This window comes from Mus pahari, chromosome 18, assembly GCF_900095145.1.
Source record: "Mus pahari chromosome 18, PAHARI_EIJ_v1.1, whole genome shotgun sequence".
NCBI classification, from domain to species: Eukaryota; Metazoa; Chordata; class Mammalia; order Rodentia; family Muridae; genus Mus; species Mus pahari.
Window position 1 is genome coordinate 2860139 of NC_034607.1, and position 19657 is coordinate 2879795.

The following is a 19657-nucleotide window of genomic DNA, read 5'->3' on the forward strand; positions in this document are numbered from 1 at the left end:
GAGAGAGAGAGAGAGAGAGAGAGAGAGAGAGAGAGAGAGAGAGAGAGAGAGAGAGAATATGATGCAAAGAATCTGGATTTCACTCTTAGCACCCACAACCATGTGTGACTTCAGGACTTCAGTTTCAGAGGATCTGATGCCCTCTTCTGACCTCTTTGGACACCAGGCACATACAAATCCAAATACATACAAACATACATACATACAGGCAAAACATTTGTACACATAAAACTAAAGTAAATCTAAAACAAAATTGAAGACTTCAAGAAAAGGAGAGAGCCTTCCCTCCTCTGAGCTGTCCGTTAGCTGGTGCACCGTCCGTACAGGAACCACAGCCTGTGTGGGCTCACTCTCCCTTAATTGAGCAGTTCTGAGTCAGTTGATGTAACTCATTGCCCTAGTCAGTAAACCACAGTGTTGCCCAATGGGATACATACAGAGGCCCTTCCCTGGCCTGCAGAGGCAGACAGAGGGGAGTGAGGGAAGATGCTTGACAGTAAGACACATAACGGCTGACGGGTTAGCTCAGCATAGTGCTTGCTTAGCATGCGTGAGGCCCGGGTACAATGCCCAGTCCCTGGGCTGGTTGTGATTCATGCAGATCACTAGACAGACAGATCACTGAACGAGGAAGAATGGAGGTCATGACCACAGCAATTGGCACACCAGTCCCATGACTATCACCACCAAAAACTGCACACCTTACCTGCCAATCTTTTGCTTTTTATATTTTGACCCAGGCCTCGTTCCATAGCCTGGGACTCATGCAATCTTCCTGCTCAGCTTCTTGAGCTGAGATCGCAGACCCAGCCCCAGCAGTAGAATTGGTGATAGCAAGCTTGGCCCAGAGGTTACTTGCTATCAAGGCTGATGACCTGAGTTCAAAGCTCTGAGCCCAAGCCGGTGGTGGCGCGCGCCTTTAATCCCAGCACTCGGGAGGCAGAGGAAGGCAGATTTCTGCGTTCGAGGCCAGCCTGGTCTACAGAGTGAGTTCCAGGACAGCCAGAGCTATACAGAGAAACCCTGTCTCAAAAAACAACAAACAAACAGACAAAAAAGAATATGTTCTGGCACTGTGTGGGAGAAGTGGGTGTGTCAGTGGGCCCATGCCAAGGCGTTCCTTACCCCTGGGGGACCAGACACACACCGGTATAGTATAGAATAGAGTTTATTTAGGGCATGGGGAAGGGAGTTAAGAGAGTAGCAGAGAGGAGAAGTAGGGGCTGGCCATGGCCACGTGGAGAGAGGGGGAGAGGGGGGGAGGGAATGGGGAACAATGGGGCAAGACCCAAGAGAGGCAAGAGCTTCAGAGAGAGAGGAGGGGCCAAGCAGCCCCTTTTATAGGGCCAGGCTTACCTGTCTGTTGCCAGGTAACTGTGGGGCTGGAGTTTAGACAGAATACCAACAGTTAATTAGCCAGAGGACTTGGGTTCAGTTTCCACACCCACATGATGTCCCTCAACTATCTGCAACTCCAGTTTTAGAGGAACCAACTCCATCTTCTGGTCTCTATGGGCACCAGGCACTCGGGTGGTACAATTAGATACAAGCAGACAAAACATTCATAGACTCAAAAGAGTTTTAAACACAAGAAACAAAAACGGGAAGAAAAAAAAAAACAAAAAAACAAAAACAAAACAAAACAAAACAAAAAAACACAAGCACCGGTGCTGGGTAAACATCTTGGTTTTTTTATTTCTTGGCTTTGATTTCCTGGGAAAGGAAGCAGAGGCCACAGGCATGCTAGTCAATTGCTGCACCACTGATCATTGGGTGAGCTGCTCTTCATCTCGGTTCTGGGTGTAACAAAACAGGCTAAATATCTAGTAAATTCTCACGTGTATGAATTGGAGGCTAGAAGTCGCATTTCCTGTGACCCCGAATCTGTAAGCAAAGAGCCTAGCGGTGTGACAGAGCTTCAGACTTAGTTTGAAGTCTGTTGGATCTAGCGCAGGAATTCTGAGCCCGTAAAAGTCACCGAGTAGCAGTATGGCCTCCAGCAAGCGGGCAGGATGGTGCTCCCTGGAGATGCTGAGCTGCCCCAGCAATTGGAGGCAGGGTGGAAAGCCCCAGTGTGCAGCAGGTACTGTCCAAGCATGGGTCTCAGAGGATGTGGCGCCAAGGACAGCACCAGCCCCCCTCCTCTGCTCAATCAGGAGCGGGACGCCAGCACTTCAGCCCGTCGGGGGTTCAGCAAGGCATTTGGCCAATGAGATTGGGAGAAATGTCCTGGGCCGCGTACTGGGGCGGGGGCGGGGAGGGAGAGCGAGGGCCGGAGCAGAGAGGGGCAGAGGAGGGTCAACGGAGGCTGTGGATGACTGAGCTGTGAGCAGCATGAATGGGAGAGGTTTGGTCACTGGGCGAGGCAGGTGGAAGAGGGTGTGAATTCTCCAGAGAGGGAGTATAATTAAGCAAGTGCTGTCTTCATTTTGATTTGAGATAAGTTATTTACATTTCCTCTCTCTCTCTCTCTCTCTCTCTCTCTCTCTCTCTCTCTCTCTCTCTCTCTCTTCTTTCTTTCTTTCTTTCTTTCTTTCTTTCTTTCTTTCTTTCTTTCTGCCTTTCTTCTTGGGAAAGAGTTTAGAAAACCTCTAAACCTAAATATTAACCTCAGGGGCTGGAGAGATGGCTCAGAGGTTGAGAGCACTGGCTGCTCTTCCAGAGGTCCTGAGTTCAAATCCCAGCAACCACATGGTGGCTCACAACCATCTGTAATGGGATCTGATGCCCTCTTCTGGTGTGTCTGAAGACAGTTACAGTGTACTTACATATAATATAACATATATATATATATATATATATATATATATATATATATATACCTGAAATATATATATATAAAACTTGAAATTCCCTATATAGCAGAGGCTGGCCTTAGACTCCTGATCTGATCTTCCTACACCTGGTCAGTGTTCTGAAGATTAGCTAGGGCCCACGCTACATTACTGAGCTATACCTCAAGTCCCTTTGTATATTTTTTGAGACAGGATGTAGGTAAGTTTCCCAAGCTTTGATCACACTATGTAGCCCAGGCTAGCCTTTTGTTTGCAATACCTTCTTGGACAGCTGGACATAGTCCCATACCTTCAGTCCTGGCTCTTCCTACTATTTACTGTTCATCATTAAAAAAAAAAAAAAAAAAAAGGCTAGGCTAGGGCGGGGCGAATGGTCAGGTGGCACACCTATGCTCAAGAAGGCCCTGGATTCAACGTCAGCATGCAAAAGATGGTTCAAGTCTTTTTATAGAAGTTATTCAGTCCACTCAGAAAAATATCAAGTCAGCTGAGCAAGGGCTCTCTGTGTGCTCCTGATGGAAAATGCCCCACCCGACCCAGGATCCGCCATCACCCGACCCAGCGTCCGCCGTCACAAGGCCCTTTGGAGCACCCTCACCACTTTGCTTCCCCCTGAGGTTTAACTGGGGTGTGTTGGCAAACATCTCCATCTCGAGCATATTTTTAGATTTTAATGGTTTAACGATGGGCAATAGACATTCTAGAATGTGGTCATTTCCACTTGAGGGTCACCTGACCAGGGACAATGACATCTAACACTTTCAGAGTCAGCATGTACTTTGGACTAACTGGCAATAATCTGTTTCCTTGTTCTTTGGGAAATTACACAACAATCAAAAGACAGCCCTGTGGGAGGCAGGGGACCTCACTGGACAGCCGGAGACCAGCACCAGCTACTAAGACCTTTCCTCAAAACAGAAAAGCACAATTGTTAAAGATAACTACGGGGTGCTGGAGAGATGGCTCACTGGTTAAGAGCACTGACTGCTCTTTCAGAGGTCCTGAATTCAATTCCCAGAAACCACATGGTGGCTCACAGCCATCTGTAATGGGATCTGATGCCCTCTTCTGGTGTGTCTGAAGACAGCGACAGTGTGCTCATAGAAATAAAATAAATAAATTTAAAGAAAAGATAATTACAGGAAGGTCTGGTCTGGCCTGCTGAGAGACACTATCCACCTCCCTGGGCAGCGCTAAGGACCCTGCCTGTGCCTGTTGGGGTGGCAGCGTTGTGATAAACCTGCATGGCCGGAACAGCTCCCAACGAACTGTGACTTGGCACAACTTCAGGACTCGACACTTCTCTTAATGTTTTTAAGGATAATTTCCTTTCCAAGTCATTAATGTGGCATTCAGTCAAGCTTCCAGTTAATCTCTTCATTATGCACTTTTTAAAAATAATATTTCCATTTATTCTCTGAGAATTCCACACATGTGTACAATATAGTTTGATCCTATCTATGGCCTGATCCAACTCAGCCCAGATCCCCCCATGTGCCTGCCTCCCGCTTCTCCTTTTTAAATTATGCATTTATTTAATGCGTTTAGATGTTTTGTCTATATGTATGTTCGTGTACCATGTGCATGCCTGGTACCCTCAGAGACAAAATGAGGGGATAGCACCCCCTTCAAATTGACAGACAGTGGTAAATCACCCATGTGGGTGGTGGGAATTGAACCTGGGTTCTCTGGAAGAGCAGCCAGTTCTCTTAGTCACTGAACCATCATTTTGTAAACCAGTGAGTCCAGTCAGTGCGCCCAGACAACTATGCTTGCAGGGTCATCCACTTGAACATGGGGGACCTACTAGGGACAGCACCTTTTTTATTTTTCTTTCTTTTTTAAACATTTTTTTAAAAAGATGTATTTATTGTATGTAAGTACTCGGTATACTGTCACTTTCTTCAGACACACCAGAAGAGGGCACCTGATCTCATTACAGATGGTTGTGAGCCACCATGTGGTTGCTGGGAATTGAACTGAGGACCTCTGGAAGAGCAGTCAGTGCTCTTAACCGCTGAGCCCCAAAGTTGTTTTTTTTTTTTTTTTTTCCGAGACAGGGTTTCTCTATGTAGCCCTGACTGTCCTGGAACTCACTCTGCAGACCAGACTGGCCTCAAACTCAGAAATCCGCCTGCCTCTGCCTCTCACATGCTGGGATTAAAGGTGTGCGCCACCACTGCCCGGCTTGGGCAGCACCTTTTTAAGGGAAACACCTTTTGGGTACGTAAGATGGCTCAGCTGGTAAAGGCATTTGCCTCCACACCTGAGACTTTAGTCAATCCCCAAAACCCTCATGGTGGGAGAAGAGATCTGACTGCTAATTTGTCCTCTGACTTACACAGTGCTCATATGAACACACACACACACACACACACGCACACACACACGCACACACGCACACGCGTGCACGCACACACGCACGCACACACACACACACACACACACACACGCACACACACGCGCACACACACACACATTTGTAGACTGATTCTCTATACCCTAGCAGCCTTCTGTTACCAATAGCTCCTTAGCTAGGTGTGGAGTCTTGTGAGTCACTCCCCTGTGTACTTATTTATATTCTAGAATTTCTAGTCACATTCTTATTCCTCCCAACCCCTACTGCTGGGAATTGAGCCCAGGACCTCCCATATAAGCCACACCCCTGTCTCCTGATAGCAATTTTAAAAGTCATTTTATTTTTTTAGATTGTGTGTGTGGTGTGTGCAATGGGTGTGTGCAGGTGAATTCAGGTGCCCATGGTGGCCAGAGACATCAGATCATCCTTTAAGAAAAGGTCTTTTATAACACAGGGTGGCATAGAAATACGGCCCAGGCTAGCCTCCAATAAAGACAATCCTCCTGCCTCAGTCTCCCAAGTGCAGGGGTTACAGGTGGGGGCCACCATACCTGGCTGTACTGTGAGTTTCTTAACTGTAAAACCATCGTTTATTGTGCCTGCTGGCCAGCACCCCTGAGACAGGATTCTCCAGTGTGTGATACTCTGGCTCGGCTCCAAACACTTGTTTTCCAAGAGAGCAGCCCTTTGAGAATCAGCGGCCAAAGCTGTGTTTTTAGGCAGGGCGTGGTGGCAAATGCCTGAAAGTAGAGGCAGAAGGATCAGGAGTTCGTGGACACTGTACCTCACATAGTGAGGGGCTGGAGAGCGGCTCAGTGAGCCACAGCTGCTCGTGCAGAGAGCCTGGGTTCCCTTCCCACTGCCACGTCAATATACCCACAGCCACCTGTACGTCCAGTTCCAGGGGATCCGACTCCCTCTTCTGGCCTTCACGGGCACTATACTTGTGTTGTGACACAATCACACACACATACATGTAAAAATAAATGTATAAAGACAAACACAAGTCAGACATACAGAACATGAAGATGTGTGTGAAGCCCACCCACCCCCTCATCACAGTGCCATCAGTCTATCAGCAGCTCCCCTTTGCCTGGAGCACATCACAAGCAGCTTGCTCAAAAAATGTCTCCCAAAGGGCTGAAGGGAGAGCTGGAGAGATGGCTCAGCGGTTAAGAGCACTGACTGCTCTTCCAGGGGTCCTAAGTTCAATTCCCAGCAACCACATGGTGGCTTACAACCATCTGTAGTGGGATCTGGTGCCCTCTTCTGGTGTGTCTGAAGACAGCTACAGTGTACTCATATATATGAAATTAGTTCTTTTTTAAACTGTCTACCAGTGGACTGTGCAGAGCCACAGTCCCACAAACAACCTCCGAACCAGCTTTATTGTCTTGGCCCCAGGCTTTCTTCACATGACTCAAATGACTTAAAGACCACAGTCACGGGCTTGATGGTGCCCTCAGACCAGGGCATGCTGCCATGACCTCAGCCCCGAATCATAAACTTTTCTCAACACTGACAGAAAAGCCCCGACTGGCTTCCTGCTGAGTGCCTGGAACAGCCTGGCAGGTAAGAGTCAGGTGAGAAAGGCCGCCCAGCCTGCCTGGCGTCGGAATGAGCCATGGAGGAAATATATGCAGTAACACAGAACAATGGTCTAACCAGGAACAGGGAAGGTGACTCGGTAGAACCGGCCAAATGGAGATCTGCTCAGAGTGAAAGGCAAACAGGTAATAGGCAGCCAACCGGAGAGACAGAGCAAAGATGCCCAGAGCCACCGGGAAGGCAGTGGGTTTACGTTGTCTGTGGTGCTCACATGGAGGAGTTTGTCCTGCAGTCTGGAAGGGCTGTTAGAAGACCTTGTCGTAGAACGTACCTCCTGACCTGGCTGAAGGACCCCAATCACTACATGACCACTGCTACTTATACTTTTCTTTTAGTTGTTTGTTTCTTAAAAGGGAGCTTGGGAAGAAAGCAAGTGCCACGTAGCCCAGGCTAGCCCTTAAAAAAATCAGTATGCAGCCAATGATGATGACCTTGAACTTCTGGTCCTCCAGGTTCCAACTGTGAGTACAAGAGTCACAGGCTTGTGTGACCACTCCTGGTTTTGTGCCAGGCTGGGGATCAAACCAAGGACTGTGTGCATACTAGGCAAGCAGTCTACCAATTGAGCTACATTCCTGTAGTAGTTGGGTTCTCTAGAGGAACAGAACTTATAGAATTATAAAGTGAATATGTCATATATATATATATATATATATATATATATATATGTGTGTGTGTGTGTGTATATATATATATATATATATATATATATATATATATATATATATATATATATATATCTTACATGGCTCAGAACTAGCTACACAGCTGAAGATGACCTTGGACTTCTGGTCCTCCCACCTGTACCTCCAAAGTGTGTGTGTGTGTGTGTGTGTGTGTGTGTGTAGATATGTATATACATACACACATATATACACACATATACATAAATACGTATATATGGGATTAATTAAATGGTTTATAGGCTGTGGTTCCGATAGTGCAACATTAGCTGACTACCAACAGAAAGTTCAAGAATCCAGGCGCTGTTCATTCAGTGCACGAGGTTGGATGCCTCAGCTGGCCTTTGGTATAAGTCAGAATCCCAAAGAAGTACGCTCTGATGCCAGCAAAGGAATGGACTTGCTGCGAGCGCAAGAGCAAGAGCAAGCAGGCAAGGAAGAAAGCTTCCTTCTTCCATGCTCTTTTTAGAGGCTGCCAGCAGAAGGTGTGGCCCAGACTAAAGGTGGATCTCCCACCTTAGAAGATCTGAATTAAAACTGGGTCTTGCTGGGCATGGTGGCACACTCCTTTAATCCCAGCACTCAGGAGGCAGAGGTAGGCGGATTTCTGAGTTCGAGGCCAACCTGGTCTACAAAGTGAGTTCCAGAACAGCCAGGGCTACACAGAGAAACCCTGACTCAAAAACAAGCAAATCCTGAAAAGAGCTGGGCAGTGGTGGTGCACACCTTTAAACCCTGTGCTCACTCAGGAGGCAGAGGCAGGCAGATATCTGAGTTCCAGTCTAGCCTGGTCTACAGAGTGAGTTCAGGACAGCCAAGGCTACACAGAGAAATCCTGTCTACAACAAAACAAACAACAACAACAAAACAAACAAACACTAAGCCAAACAAACAAAAAAGAAATCCAGGAAAGAAAACACAAATATCTCAGTTGGTTAATTTTCTTATAGAGCATATTTTTCCCCTTTGTCAATTTGTCCAGAGATGTTAGAAGCCAACAACTGACAGTTATGTTTTGTTTTGTTTTGTTTCCGAGACAGACTTAGATTCATCACTCCTCAGCTGCGGCTGACACTGCAGCTTCTCAGCGGGGCAATGTATCCCCAGATCCTGACCAGAGCCGGTGTTAAAGCCCTTGTCCTTCATGGTCTGAGATCCTTGGCTCTGAAGACTTGGTATCCACTGGAGTTCTCTGGTTACCAGGGTCTGCTATGTCTCTTTGCTGGCTTTAGCCTCTTCACTTGCAGCTCTCAGCATCCTCCCCTGACCCCATGTTCTCCTTCAGCTGTCCTGCTTCTTCCCACCATGGCTATTCTCCTGTCTCCACTGTCTTCTTTTTATAATTAACCCTATTTATTTCTTGCATGTGTGTTCACATGTGTACATGTGATAGAGTACAACTTTTGAGAGTCAGTTCTCTCCTTCCCCCATGTGGGTCCCTGTTGGTCCCACCTCCACTGGCAACTCTCCCTCTAAGCATGGTATTGAGCCCCTTGCAGAGACGCTAAGAGTTGCTCCCTGGATCTCCTGGAATCCCGGAATACAGCATCCTCAGACCGCCCACTGTCAACGCCCACTGTCAACGCCCACTCGTCGCCCGGACCAACCACCGATGTCGTCACCGCCCACTCATTGGACCCGCCTCCGCTGAGGATCGGACCGCGCGCCATTGAGAGACAATGCGACATTGAGAGAGACACTCAGAGAGACAATGGGACATGCGGGAGAGGGTTGGGTTCTCCCGTGTGTAATTAATAAATAATGTTCTTCCTTGTAGCTCATCCCTATTTTAGGTTGTTTAGCTCTTCAGTACGAACCCAGCCCAAGGTGTTTTCTGCCCACGCAGACACGGCGCCTGTGACGTGACACAGAAATACACAGGTCCCAAGGGTCTAACTCAGGTTGTCAGGCTTGCCAGCGAGTGCCTTAACCCCTGAGCCTTCTTGCGCACTGGAGAGAAGTGTTTTATTAGGTTGTATGCAGCTCCCAGGTCACTCACTGGGAACCTGAAGAGTTCGAGAACCCAGCCTTACCTCTGTGATCCCACTGCAGCGCCCCGTCTGCTGGGTCACCAGGGGAGGTAACCCCCCCTGTCTAAGTAGGAGTAGCTCTGGAGTCTTTTACAGTTCACTGAAGCTTGCAAAAGCACAAAACCCTGATACAGGGGCACTGAGAGATGGCCGGTCCCATGGTAAGAGCTCAGGCTGCGATTCCAAGGGAGCTGGCTTTGATTCCTAGCACCCACATGGCTGTTCACAGCCATCTGTTAACTCCAGGTCCAGAGGAGCCATCACCTTCTACTGGGCTCTGCAAGCACTAGGCACGAACATGGTGCCAGGCATATACACATAAAATAACTTAATAAAAACGATACAGACTTAGCCGGGCGTAGTGGCACACGCCTTTAATCCCAGCACTCGGGAGGCAGAGGCAGGCAGATTTCTGAGTTCAAGGCCGGCCTGGTCTACAAAGTGAGTCCCAGGACAGCCAGGCTACACAGAGAAACCCTGTCTCGAAAAAACAAAACAAAACAGGTCCAGAGTGTTTCCAACAGCCCTGGCTGGGGACATGCCTTCAGGGTCTGTAACTGGGATTGTGAGGCTCTCTCAGAGTTCTCTGGCACTGGCAAGCTGTGCTCTGGCTGCTAGCCTGACAAGAGTGCTTTTGCTCCAGGCAGCCAGCGTCCCATATCTGTGGTTTATGGAATCAGGCTGTCCTGGACAGCCTTTGATTAGTTACAGGAAAATGAGCTTGAGGTAAGAATGTAAAAATATTATTTTTATTAATAGTCATGCCTAAGATTTTAACTGTTAGCATCTAGGCTGGTCACGGTGAGTCACAGTTCTTTGGTCCTGGGGAGGCATCGTGTGGGAAGACCAGACAGTGTGAGGGGTCCAGGGAAGCTCAATGACTGCCTGGCTTCCAGCCTGCTCCAGCAGATGGCCGCTGAGGGGAAAGAGTGGAAGGATGGCAGCTTCTGTGATTGCTCCACTTCTGGTGTGTGGAACTACAGATAAAGGCTGATGGGGATTATGAATTGGAGGAATTTGGATTATGTATTTTAAAAAAAGTCTTTTGTTTTGTTTGTTTTTGAGACAGGGTTTCTCTGTCTAACAGCCCTGGCTATGTAGCTCTGGCTGCTGGAACTCCCTATGTAGAGCATGCTGGCCTTGAACTCACAGAGATCAGCCTCCCTCTGTATCCCAGTGCTGGATCAAAGGCGTCCATCATATTAGGCTTTTTTTTTTGTTTTGATTTGTGAACAAGATCTCTTTTTTTTTTTTAAGTTTTTTTTTTTTTTAAAGATTTATTTATTATATGTAAGTACACTGTAGCTGTCTTCAGACACTCCAGAGGGAGTCAGATCTCATTAAGGATGGTTGTGAGCCACCATGTGGTTGCTGGGATTTGAACTCTGCACCTTTGGAAGAGCAGTTGGGAGCTCTTACCTGCTGAACCATCTCACCAGCCCTTTGAACAAGATCTTACATGGCTCAGAACTAGCTACACCACTGAAGATGACCTTGGACTTCTGACCTTCCCACCATGCCCAGTGCTGTGGTGAGCAGCCCCAGGACTGCCCAATGAGCTACATCCCAAGCCCCATGTGACTCTCACCCTGATCATGGTTAAAGCTTATGCCTTGAACCTGGACTGGCACCAGAAAGGAGGTCTGACCACCCCGGGGTGGGGGCAGTTTGGACCATGGAAGCAAGAAGGAATGAAAACAAGACCTTTGGATAGTTGACCATTTACAGGAATGATTGACCAGTTAGGAGATGCCAATGGTTAGGAGATGCCAGGTGAGGCACTGAGTAGGCTTTGCCACTCATACTAGTCTGTGCCAGCCGTTTGAAGATGTGTGTTTGTGTGTGTGTGTGAATATTACCTACCATATTTTACTCTCTGGGAGTAAGAAGTATGCTTATTTGCCTATTCTTGAGGGGAGTGTAACAGTGACCAGGTTGGTCAGAGCTAACTTTTGTTCTGTATGCCTTTAGAAACTTTTTTTCTACTGCTTCAAGTTTATTTTATTCATGTGTTTTGCCTGCATGTGTGTCTGTGCACCACATGTATTCCTGGTGCCAAAGGCCAGAAAGGGTTGGATCCCCTGCAACTGGAGTTGGTCATAAGCCAGCAGATGGGAGCTGGGAACCAAATCTGTAATGCATCCAGTGCTCTTAATCACTGAGCCATCTCTCTAGCCCCTCTCCAGAATCTTTTTGTTTTGTTTGTTTTTTTTCAAGATAGGGTTCCTCTGTGTAGCCATGGCTGTCCTGGAACTCATTCTGTAGTCCAGGCTGGCCTCAAACTCAGAGATCTGCCAGCCTTTTCTTCCTGAGTGTTGGGATTAAAGGCATGTGCAGCCACCATCTGGCACCTCCAGAATCTTAATCACCCCTCTCCCCTAAGATAGTCAAATATTCTAAGTGATTATATTCAGTATACCCATAAGGGTAAGAAGTTCCCATGCATGCACTGGCTCTTCTTCCCCAGGTTTAACCAGTACTACTACTGTCTGTAACTCCAGTTCCAGGGGACCTGATGCCCTCTTCTGGCCTCTGTGGGATTTCCTCCCATGTGTCCATAGACAAATCATCCATAGACATAAAAACCTCTTTTCCTGTTTGTGTGTTTTTTTCCTTATTGTTTCCAGACAGGGTCTCACTATGCAGCTCCGTGTGTGCCTCCTCCCCCAGCTCAAACATCCTCCCCACTCCCGGACCCCCGTGTAGCCGACTGTCCTTGAACTCAACTCTGTAGACCAGGCTGGCCTGAAATCAACAAGACTGGCCTTTCAGAAAATCAGAAATCTGCTTGCCTCTGCCTCCCTAGTGCTGGGATTAAAGGCATGTGCCTCCACAGCTGGGCCTACTGCACACTACCTTTAGAGAAAAGAAAATTGATCAAAGCTCTTTGTAAGTCTTTCTCACATTCCTTTTGTTTTCTAACTCAATGGTTTTGTGTGGCCATTGAATTAACTACCCACTAGAGCTTTTAAATCTACTTATTTACTAAGTACATGGTAACTGCCTACATACATCGAAGAGGGGATGAGCAGTCAGTATTCTTAACCACTGAGCCATCTCTCCAGCCTCCTTGAATCTTTTATTACCCAGGTCAAGTGCTCTCAGGTGGCTAGGAGCCCTCTATGCAGTAGTGATCCTTCTGCCTCCACCCCAAGTGCTAGGTTGCAGGTATCTATCATGTTAGCTTCTAAGCATGTTACCATGCTAAGCAGGTACTTGAGGTCTCCAGAAGGCTGGGGTTTAACTCCCAGGAGGCTTGATGCATCCTTCACCCTCTGCAGAGTGGGAGCTTAGGGGAGTGGAGGCTGACTTGCTCTGGCAGAAAGATCTGACAGATCCAGATGCCAATCTTTGGGCTAAAACTGTGGTCAGCCTTACAGGTCTGTATAGAAATTTCATCTGTGCTTCCAGAAAGGGATCCCAAACCAGACTCACATGTAATGACTAGCTCAAGGCGGACAGGTGATGACACCTGTATTATCTTTTCATACCTCCCCACAAAGTGACGCAAAATAGTCAAATTAAGTACTTTAAAAAGTATTTTATTAGGCTCTTTCACGAAACTATGCATTTCCAAGCTGTTATATCAAGTCTGGGCAAGGTAAGTTTTTACATTGTCTAATACTCATGTTCAAGTGAGGTCCTGGTTCAGTCTGGGCGGGCGTAGGGCAGCCAGCATGCATAGCTTACACCCTACAGCCACTCATGTTCAGATAGCTGACAGCAATGCAGTAAAAAGGCATCCAACTTGCCAGTGTGAGTAGGAGCAAAGCCCTGAAAAATCAAGAATATTTTTAGCACCATGAAGGGAAAACAGTAAACACAAAGCGGGTTCATTATGCTTATCAACTTTACAGGCCCTAGTGACATCATACATAGCCTTCTACGACTCCACCCTGCCTTTAGTGCTTTATTACACTGAAAGTGAGCTAACCACCCACCTTTTCAGGGCTGGCTCTCAGACGTGAGATCATTAGGCCATCCAGGTCACTTCTAGGATTCCACCTTTGTCTGGATCCCAAGGTTAGCCGACATCTAGGTGAGGGGACGGGGCCCCTGCGCAGTCTCTAGAGATCACCCTGGAGTTAAGATGGGCACAATAAGAAACAGGAGCGGGGTATGTACCTCAGGGCCAGGGCTGGACACTGGGCTCAATCAAGAGTAAAAATTCAGGTTCCCCAAGTGAGTCAGATTTATAGTTGACATCAAGGACAGTGTCAGAGACTCTAGTCTGTGAAATCATCATTCTCAACTGAGGGGCACCATACAGGGAATGTTAATCTGAGAGGTAACAGTCACAGGGTGGCAGCCAGTGCACACAGTTAGGTTTTGGACTGTCGCAGAGCTATATAAAGCCAAAAACCTCTGGATACTGAAATTTAACTGTCATAACCTTTAACGAAAAAAGGTGGCATGTAGCCGGGCGTGGTGGTGCACAACTTTAATCCCAGCACTCAGGAGGCCGAGGCAGGAAGATTTCTGAGTTCAAGGCCAGTCTGGTCTACAAAGTGAGTTCCAGGATATCCAGGGCTACACAGAAACCCTGTCTTGAAAAACCAAAAAAAAAAAAAAAAAAAAAAAAGGTGGCATGGGCTGGAGAGATGGCTCACAAACATGTGTAATGGGACCTGACGCCATCTTCTGGTGTGTCTGAAGACAGCAACACTGTACTCACACATATATAAATCTTAAAAAAAAAAAAAAAAAAAAAAAGGTGGATGGAGCCAGGACAAAGGCCATCCTGAATTGAGTGCCTGTGTAAATACTTAAATGGTCTAGAACGTGGCTCTCACCCTGTGTTACCAAGGGTCCCAGACAGGACAATCTGTGTATCGCAATAGCAAACATTAGTTATGAAGATGCAAGGAAAATACAATTGTTAGGAACATCACGACTGCATTAAAGGTTCTCAGGAAGGCTGAGAACCACTGCCATGGAGTAATCTTTACTAGCATTCAAAAATTAAAGGCACAAGGAAATGATCAAGGCAGCTCGTGGACCCACCACAGATTTAGAGTTAGGAAGATTAGTTGCGATCTAAAGAAAGATGGCTGGGTGGTGGCTTGCTTAGAGACTGGCTAATGGAGGCACTACTTTAAGAACAAAGCAAGGGCTGGTGGGTGGTGCTGCATGCCTTTAATTCCAGAAAGTAGAGGTAGGGGGGTCTGAGAGGAGGGCAAGCAGGGCTACATGGAGAAACCTGTCCTCCCCTTCCAAAAAGTCAAGCAAGGGGCAAGCATGCTAGACCAATACAACCCAAGAAAAACAGTCTTAGAGGAACTCAAGGCTTTTGGATCCTAATACTAACCTTTCTTCAAGCGTAGGCAGCCAGCGTATGTTCTCAAACCCCTAACAGAAAGCAAGACACAGAAGTACATTACTAAGAACTCCAGGCCACGAAACTCAAAACCCAAGCCACTGCCGATCTCGGACCCGGGGACGGTCAGCGCGCTGCGGTGACGGCGTCAGCGAGACACTCAGAATCACCAGAAATCATCATTACTGTCCTCTCCCCGCAGTCAGCCCCTGCTCACACCGCCCATCCCTCGCCAGCATGCGCTTACCATTATGCTACTGGGTCCGGCTGGCGTGGGCCAGGAACCTGGAAGAGATCACTGAGTGAGCACGGGTCCGAGCGTCCCCGGCCTGCAGCCCCGACCCCGGGCTGGGTCAGTTACAAGGGGTGGCGTCACGTGGACATCAGAAACTCTAGTCTGTAAATGTGGGTCATCATACCCGGCCCCACACCGCAGAGCGCTCCCCATAGGACCCCAGGATACCTGCGGCACGAAGCCGACGCATGCCTTGCTCTCCGGAATCCACAGACCACGCCGAGACCGGTGGAGAGCAGCGAAGTGGAAACGGACAGATATGAGAGCAGGCGGGCGCACAAAGAGACCGGTGGCCGCCCGCCTCCGCTATTTATACCCGCGCCGGCCGGGGGTCCTGACGGACATAGTCGTCTTCTCATATGCCTGACTTGATCGCGCTGACAAATGCGAAGGGAAGGAAGAATTATGTTTCTTACTGTCCTGAGTAGAGAATCATGTATATGATGACAATTTGATAAACTACCAATCCAAAGGAAAGAGAAAAAAAGAAAGAAAGAAAGAGGCAACCTAAACGGCCAAGGTTGGGTAAAGACCCTGGAGCTCCTACAGGGTAGGTCTGCTCTTTGGTCTCCTATAGGCTTATGGCTTTATGGATTCTGTACTCAGGTTTGGATCCACTCTACGCCAGAGGACTCATATTGCCTCCACAAGGCAGAAAAATCTGATTTTGCACCTCAGCTTCTGCTCTCCATTTAAAAAAAAAAAAAAAAAAAAAAAAAAATTCGAATGCTCTGCTGCATGTACACCCGCGTGCCAGAAGAGGGCGTCAGATTCCCTTGTACAGGGTCAGGAGCATTGGGTTGCTGGAAATTGAACACAGGACTTCAGGAAAAGCAGCCAGTGCTCTTAACCGGTGAGCCATCTCACCGGCCCCAACATTTTTATTTAAAGGGGAAAAAAGCCACACACACACAAACACACTAGACTGGCCTCGAACTCATAGATATCTACTTGCCTCTGCCCCGAGTGCTGGGATTAAAGGCATACAACACTACTGGCCAGCTTTTGAAAAATATTTTAAAATTGATTGTATTTGTGTGTTAAAGCAAGTTGAAAGCCACCTGGTGATAGGTCCTGGGAACTGAAGCCATGTCCTTAGAGAGGGCAGTAAGTGCTTCTGACCATTGAGCCACTGCTCCAGCCCTTTGTCTTTTTTTTTTTTTTTTTTTTTTTTTTTTGACAGCAATTCTGTACCACGACGGTGAACACTCCTACTTCCTTCTGCTTAATGCCGAAATTACATGTGTGAGGCACTATATGCTTCTCTATCTTCATTTTTAAATACATTCTAGCCAGAAGCGGTGATGCACAACTTTAATCCCAGCACTCGAGAGGCAGGGGCAGGGGCAGGTAGATCTCTATGAGTTCAAGGGCAGCCAGGGCTACCCAATGAGACAGTGCCTCAGAACATAACCAAAATTTAAAATCTAAGAATCCTATAGTAATTATGTGTTCGATACATTTCTCAGTTCCTAGGCCCAAGTTCCACCTGGGAGAGTTATGGGAAGAGGCTCTTCAGTTCCAAACTGTGTGCACGTACAGCCAGAAATGACCTCTGACAGAGTAAAATGGCTTACGGATTAACTGCTTCTCTACTGAGCATAATCGCCTTGGCCTCTATTGAACTATTACTGTTTACTAGGGTAAAGAACCCTAGGGTGGCCTTAACGCTTCTGTCTGGACATGCTAGAATTACATGCAGTTTACACCCTGCCCAACAAATCGATTCATTCTCCATGGAGCTGGGGATTGAATTGAGGGCCTCATGCATACTAGGCAAGCAGTCTCCACTGACCTACACTCCCCAGCTCTCAAAGGCTGGCATTACCCCCACTAAAACGCTGGAAGAGCCATGGATCAAAAGGCTTTCGAGGAAAGCAGCTCTGTCCCCTAGTTTCTGCCTGCTTAAAATGCCTTGGACATGGTAAGGCATCCTCTACATCACCAGACCTGGAAAGAGAGATGGGGATGGTGGGGATAAAGTGGATGGGTGAGGTGCCACGGTGCCCATAATCCCACCATTGGAGAGGCAGAGACCGGAGAGCAGCCTGGCCTAAAATAATCACTTCCAGCCCAGCTAAGGCTCCACTGAAAGACTCTGTCTCTCTCTGTCTCTCTGTCTCTGTCTCTGTGTCTCTCTGTCTCTGTCTCTGTCTCTGTGTCTCTGTCTCTCTCTCTCTCTCTCTCTCACACACACACACACACACACACACACACACACGACCCCTGCCCCTCCCCCCAAAAGAAAAAAGATAGCCAGACATGGCGCCTGGTCACAACTGGCAGGTTCAGGGGGATGGTCTGAAAATGGCAAATTCTAAGCCAGGCTGAGCTACAGAGAAAGTATAAATATAGTTTGGGCAACCCTGTAAAAGGTCTCAAAAAGTGATAAAGAAGCCAGGTTGTCTCGAAAAACCAAAAAAAAAAAAAAGAAGAAGAAGAAACCAGGTTTGGGAAAGGCATATGGGTCAGAGGTTGAGGCTGGCCAGGACTGCATAGGGAAAGGCTGTCTCAGAAAACAAAGCTAAACCAGATGGCTCAGTGGGGGACAAAGCTCACTGTCCAGAGCAGTGGCTCTCAAACTTCCTAATGTTGCTATCCTTAAGTTCCCCATGTTGTGGTGACACCCAACCATGGGAAATAATTGGTGTTGGTACTTTATATCTGTAATTTTAGCCGGGTAGTAGTGGCACAGGCCTTTAATCCCAGCACTTGAGAGGCAGAGGCAGGCAGATTTCTGAGTTCAAGGCCAGCCTGGTCTACAAAGTGAGCTCCAGGACAGCCAGGGCTACACAGAGAAACCCTGTCTCGAAAAACAAAAACAAAACAAAACAAAAAACAAACAAAAACCCCTGTAATTTTCAATGTCTTATGCAACCCTTGTGAAAGAGTCATTTGACTGCAATAGGGGTCCAAACCTTAGATCAGGAAACACTGTTCAGGATTCAGGACCTGGAGGGTAAGGGAGAGCTGAGTTCTCATAGCCCCATGAGTCCCTCTTCCACTGACCCCAAACTACAGCACCACTCTTTTTCCCATGAATGAGCCCAACCCTCAAAGAAATACCTGTACTTCACGCATAACTGCACTGAAAATCCAAACTTCCAAAACAAAACAAAACCCAAATCCCTTTTCCAGTTTCTTCCGAAGGTCCTGAGTTCAAAACCCAGCAACCACATAGTGGGTCACAACCATTTGATGACCTCTTCTGGTGTCTGAAGACAGCTACAGTATGTTCACACATAATTAATAAATAAATCTTTAATAATAAAAAAAAAGCCGGGCATGGTGGTGCACGCCTTTAATTCCAGCACTCGGGAGGCAGATTTCTGAGTTCGAGGCCACCCTGGTCTACGGAGTAAGTTCCAGGGCAGCCAGGGCTACACAGAGAAACCCTGTCTCAAAAAAACAAAAAAACAAAACAAAACTTAAGAAATCCACATAAACCCAGAATCCATTATCCCTCTCAACATACAAACCAACAAAATATACTTGTAACTTTTATTTTGAATATTTAAGTCATAAAAGTTTTTTCAATAGTTTGTAGTGATGCAAAGAAAAAAATGTTCACAAGGTGGCAGTGTGGACATGTTTTCAGGAAGGATACACCATCTTTAACCCGGTTAGATTAAATGCAAAGAACATACTGGTTATACCACAGACCCTCAACATGGACAAGCAGATCAAGTTTTAAGTACAAAAGAGAAGAGTTATGTAGTACACAGTGCCAAGACGTTTCTGAAAGACAGTTTGTCTTAGAGATGACCATCTCGAGGGAACCGGGCAGCAAAGACTATGTCTTCCCAGGCCACTGGAACACTGATATAAAAATACCGAAAAGTCTTTAGACTTTACACATCATTAGCTATAAAACAAAATCCCCTGGTACAGTGCATAGAGAAGCTCCCAACGTGAATTTGAATATAAAAAAATATAAGCATACAAAATTTAACAATCAACTCAATTACCTTAAGAGAGGCTGTGACTTTAAACTAAACTACGGAGAGGACTACAAATAAACTAGACAGTAATCCGTGCCAAAGCAGCTATCAAGTGCGACGAGTCTGTCTTCTAGACCATACCCGGAGAGCCAAGAGGAGAGGGGCCTCTAATCCACCTCCTCGATGGTGGGTCCTGACCCAGAGCCTCCCTTGGGAGCCTGGGCCCCGAAGCCCCCAGCCCCGGAAGCACCCGCACCCTGGTACAGCCCGCTGATGATGGGGCTGCACACCCGCTCCAGCTCCTCCCGCTTGTGCACGAACTCCTCCTTGTCCGCCAGCGTGTTGGAGTCCAGCCAGGAGATGACCTCCTGGCACTTGTCCAGCACCTTCTTCTTGTCAGCCTCGCTGAGCTTGCCCTTGAGACCCTCGTCCTCCACNGCGCTCTTCATGTTGAAGGCATAGGACTCGAGCGCATTCTTGGCGGCCACCCTGTCGCGCTGCACCTCGTCCTCCGCCTTGTAGCGCTCGGCCTCCTGCACCATGCGCTCGATCTCCTCCTTGCTCAGGCGGCCCTTGTCGTTGGTGATGGTGATCTTGTTGGCCTTGCCGGTGCTCTTGTCGGTGGCCGT

General features: G+C 47.5%; 1 protein-coding gene, 1 long non-coding RNA gene and 2 other non-coding genes across 4 annotated transcripts in view; all 4 read right to left on the bottom strand.

The window, feature by feature from the left end:
- Window positions 1–13029: 13029 nt before the first annotated feature.
- Window positions 13030–15355, bottom strand: LOC115062509. Its single transcript, XR_003842463.1, has 5 exons — window positions 15256–15355; window positions 15040–15077; window positions 14784–14824; window positions 13417–13554; window positions 13030–13249 (listed from the first exon to the last, which is right to left on the bottom strand). It is a non-coding gene; the product is annotated as an uncharacterized LOC115062509 (long non-coding RNA).
- On the bottom strand, window positions 13660–13725 carry LOC115062565. Its single transcript, XR_003842502.1, has one exon. It is a non-coding gene; the product is annotated as a small nucleolar RNA SNORD52 (small nucleolar RNA).
- LOC115062566 lies at window positions 14917–14979 on the bottom strand. Its single transcript, XR_003842503.1, has one exon. It is a non-coding gene; the product is annotated as a small nucleolar RNA SNORD48 (small nucleolar RNA).
- Window positions 15356–18488: 3133 nt separating the features above from the next.
- Window positions 18489–19657, bottom strand: part of LOC110335998 (heat shock 70 kDa protein 1A) — a 3006-nt gene continuing 1837 nt past the window's right edge. Inside the window, exon 2 of the mRNA XM_021218432.2 lies at window positions 18489–19656. Within this exon, the coding sequence (XP_021074091.1) occupies window positions 19196–19656 (461 nt within the window). The 3' untranslated portion in view covers window positions 18489–19195. The remainder of the gene's footprint in view (window position 19657) is intronic.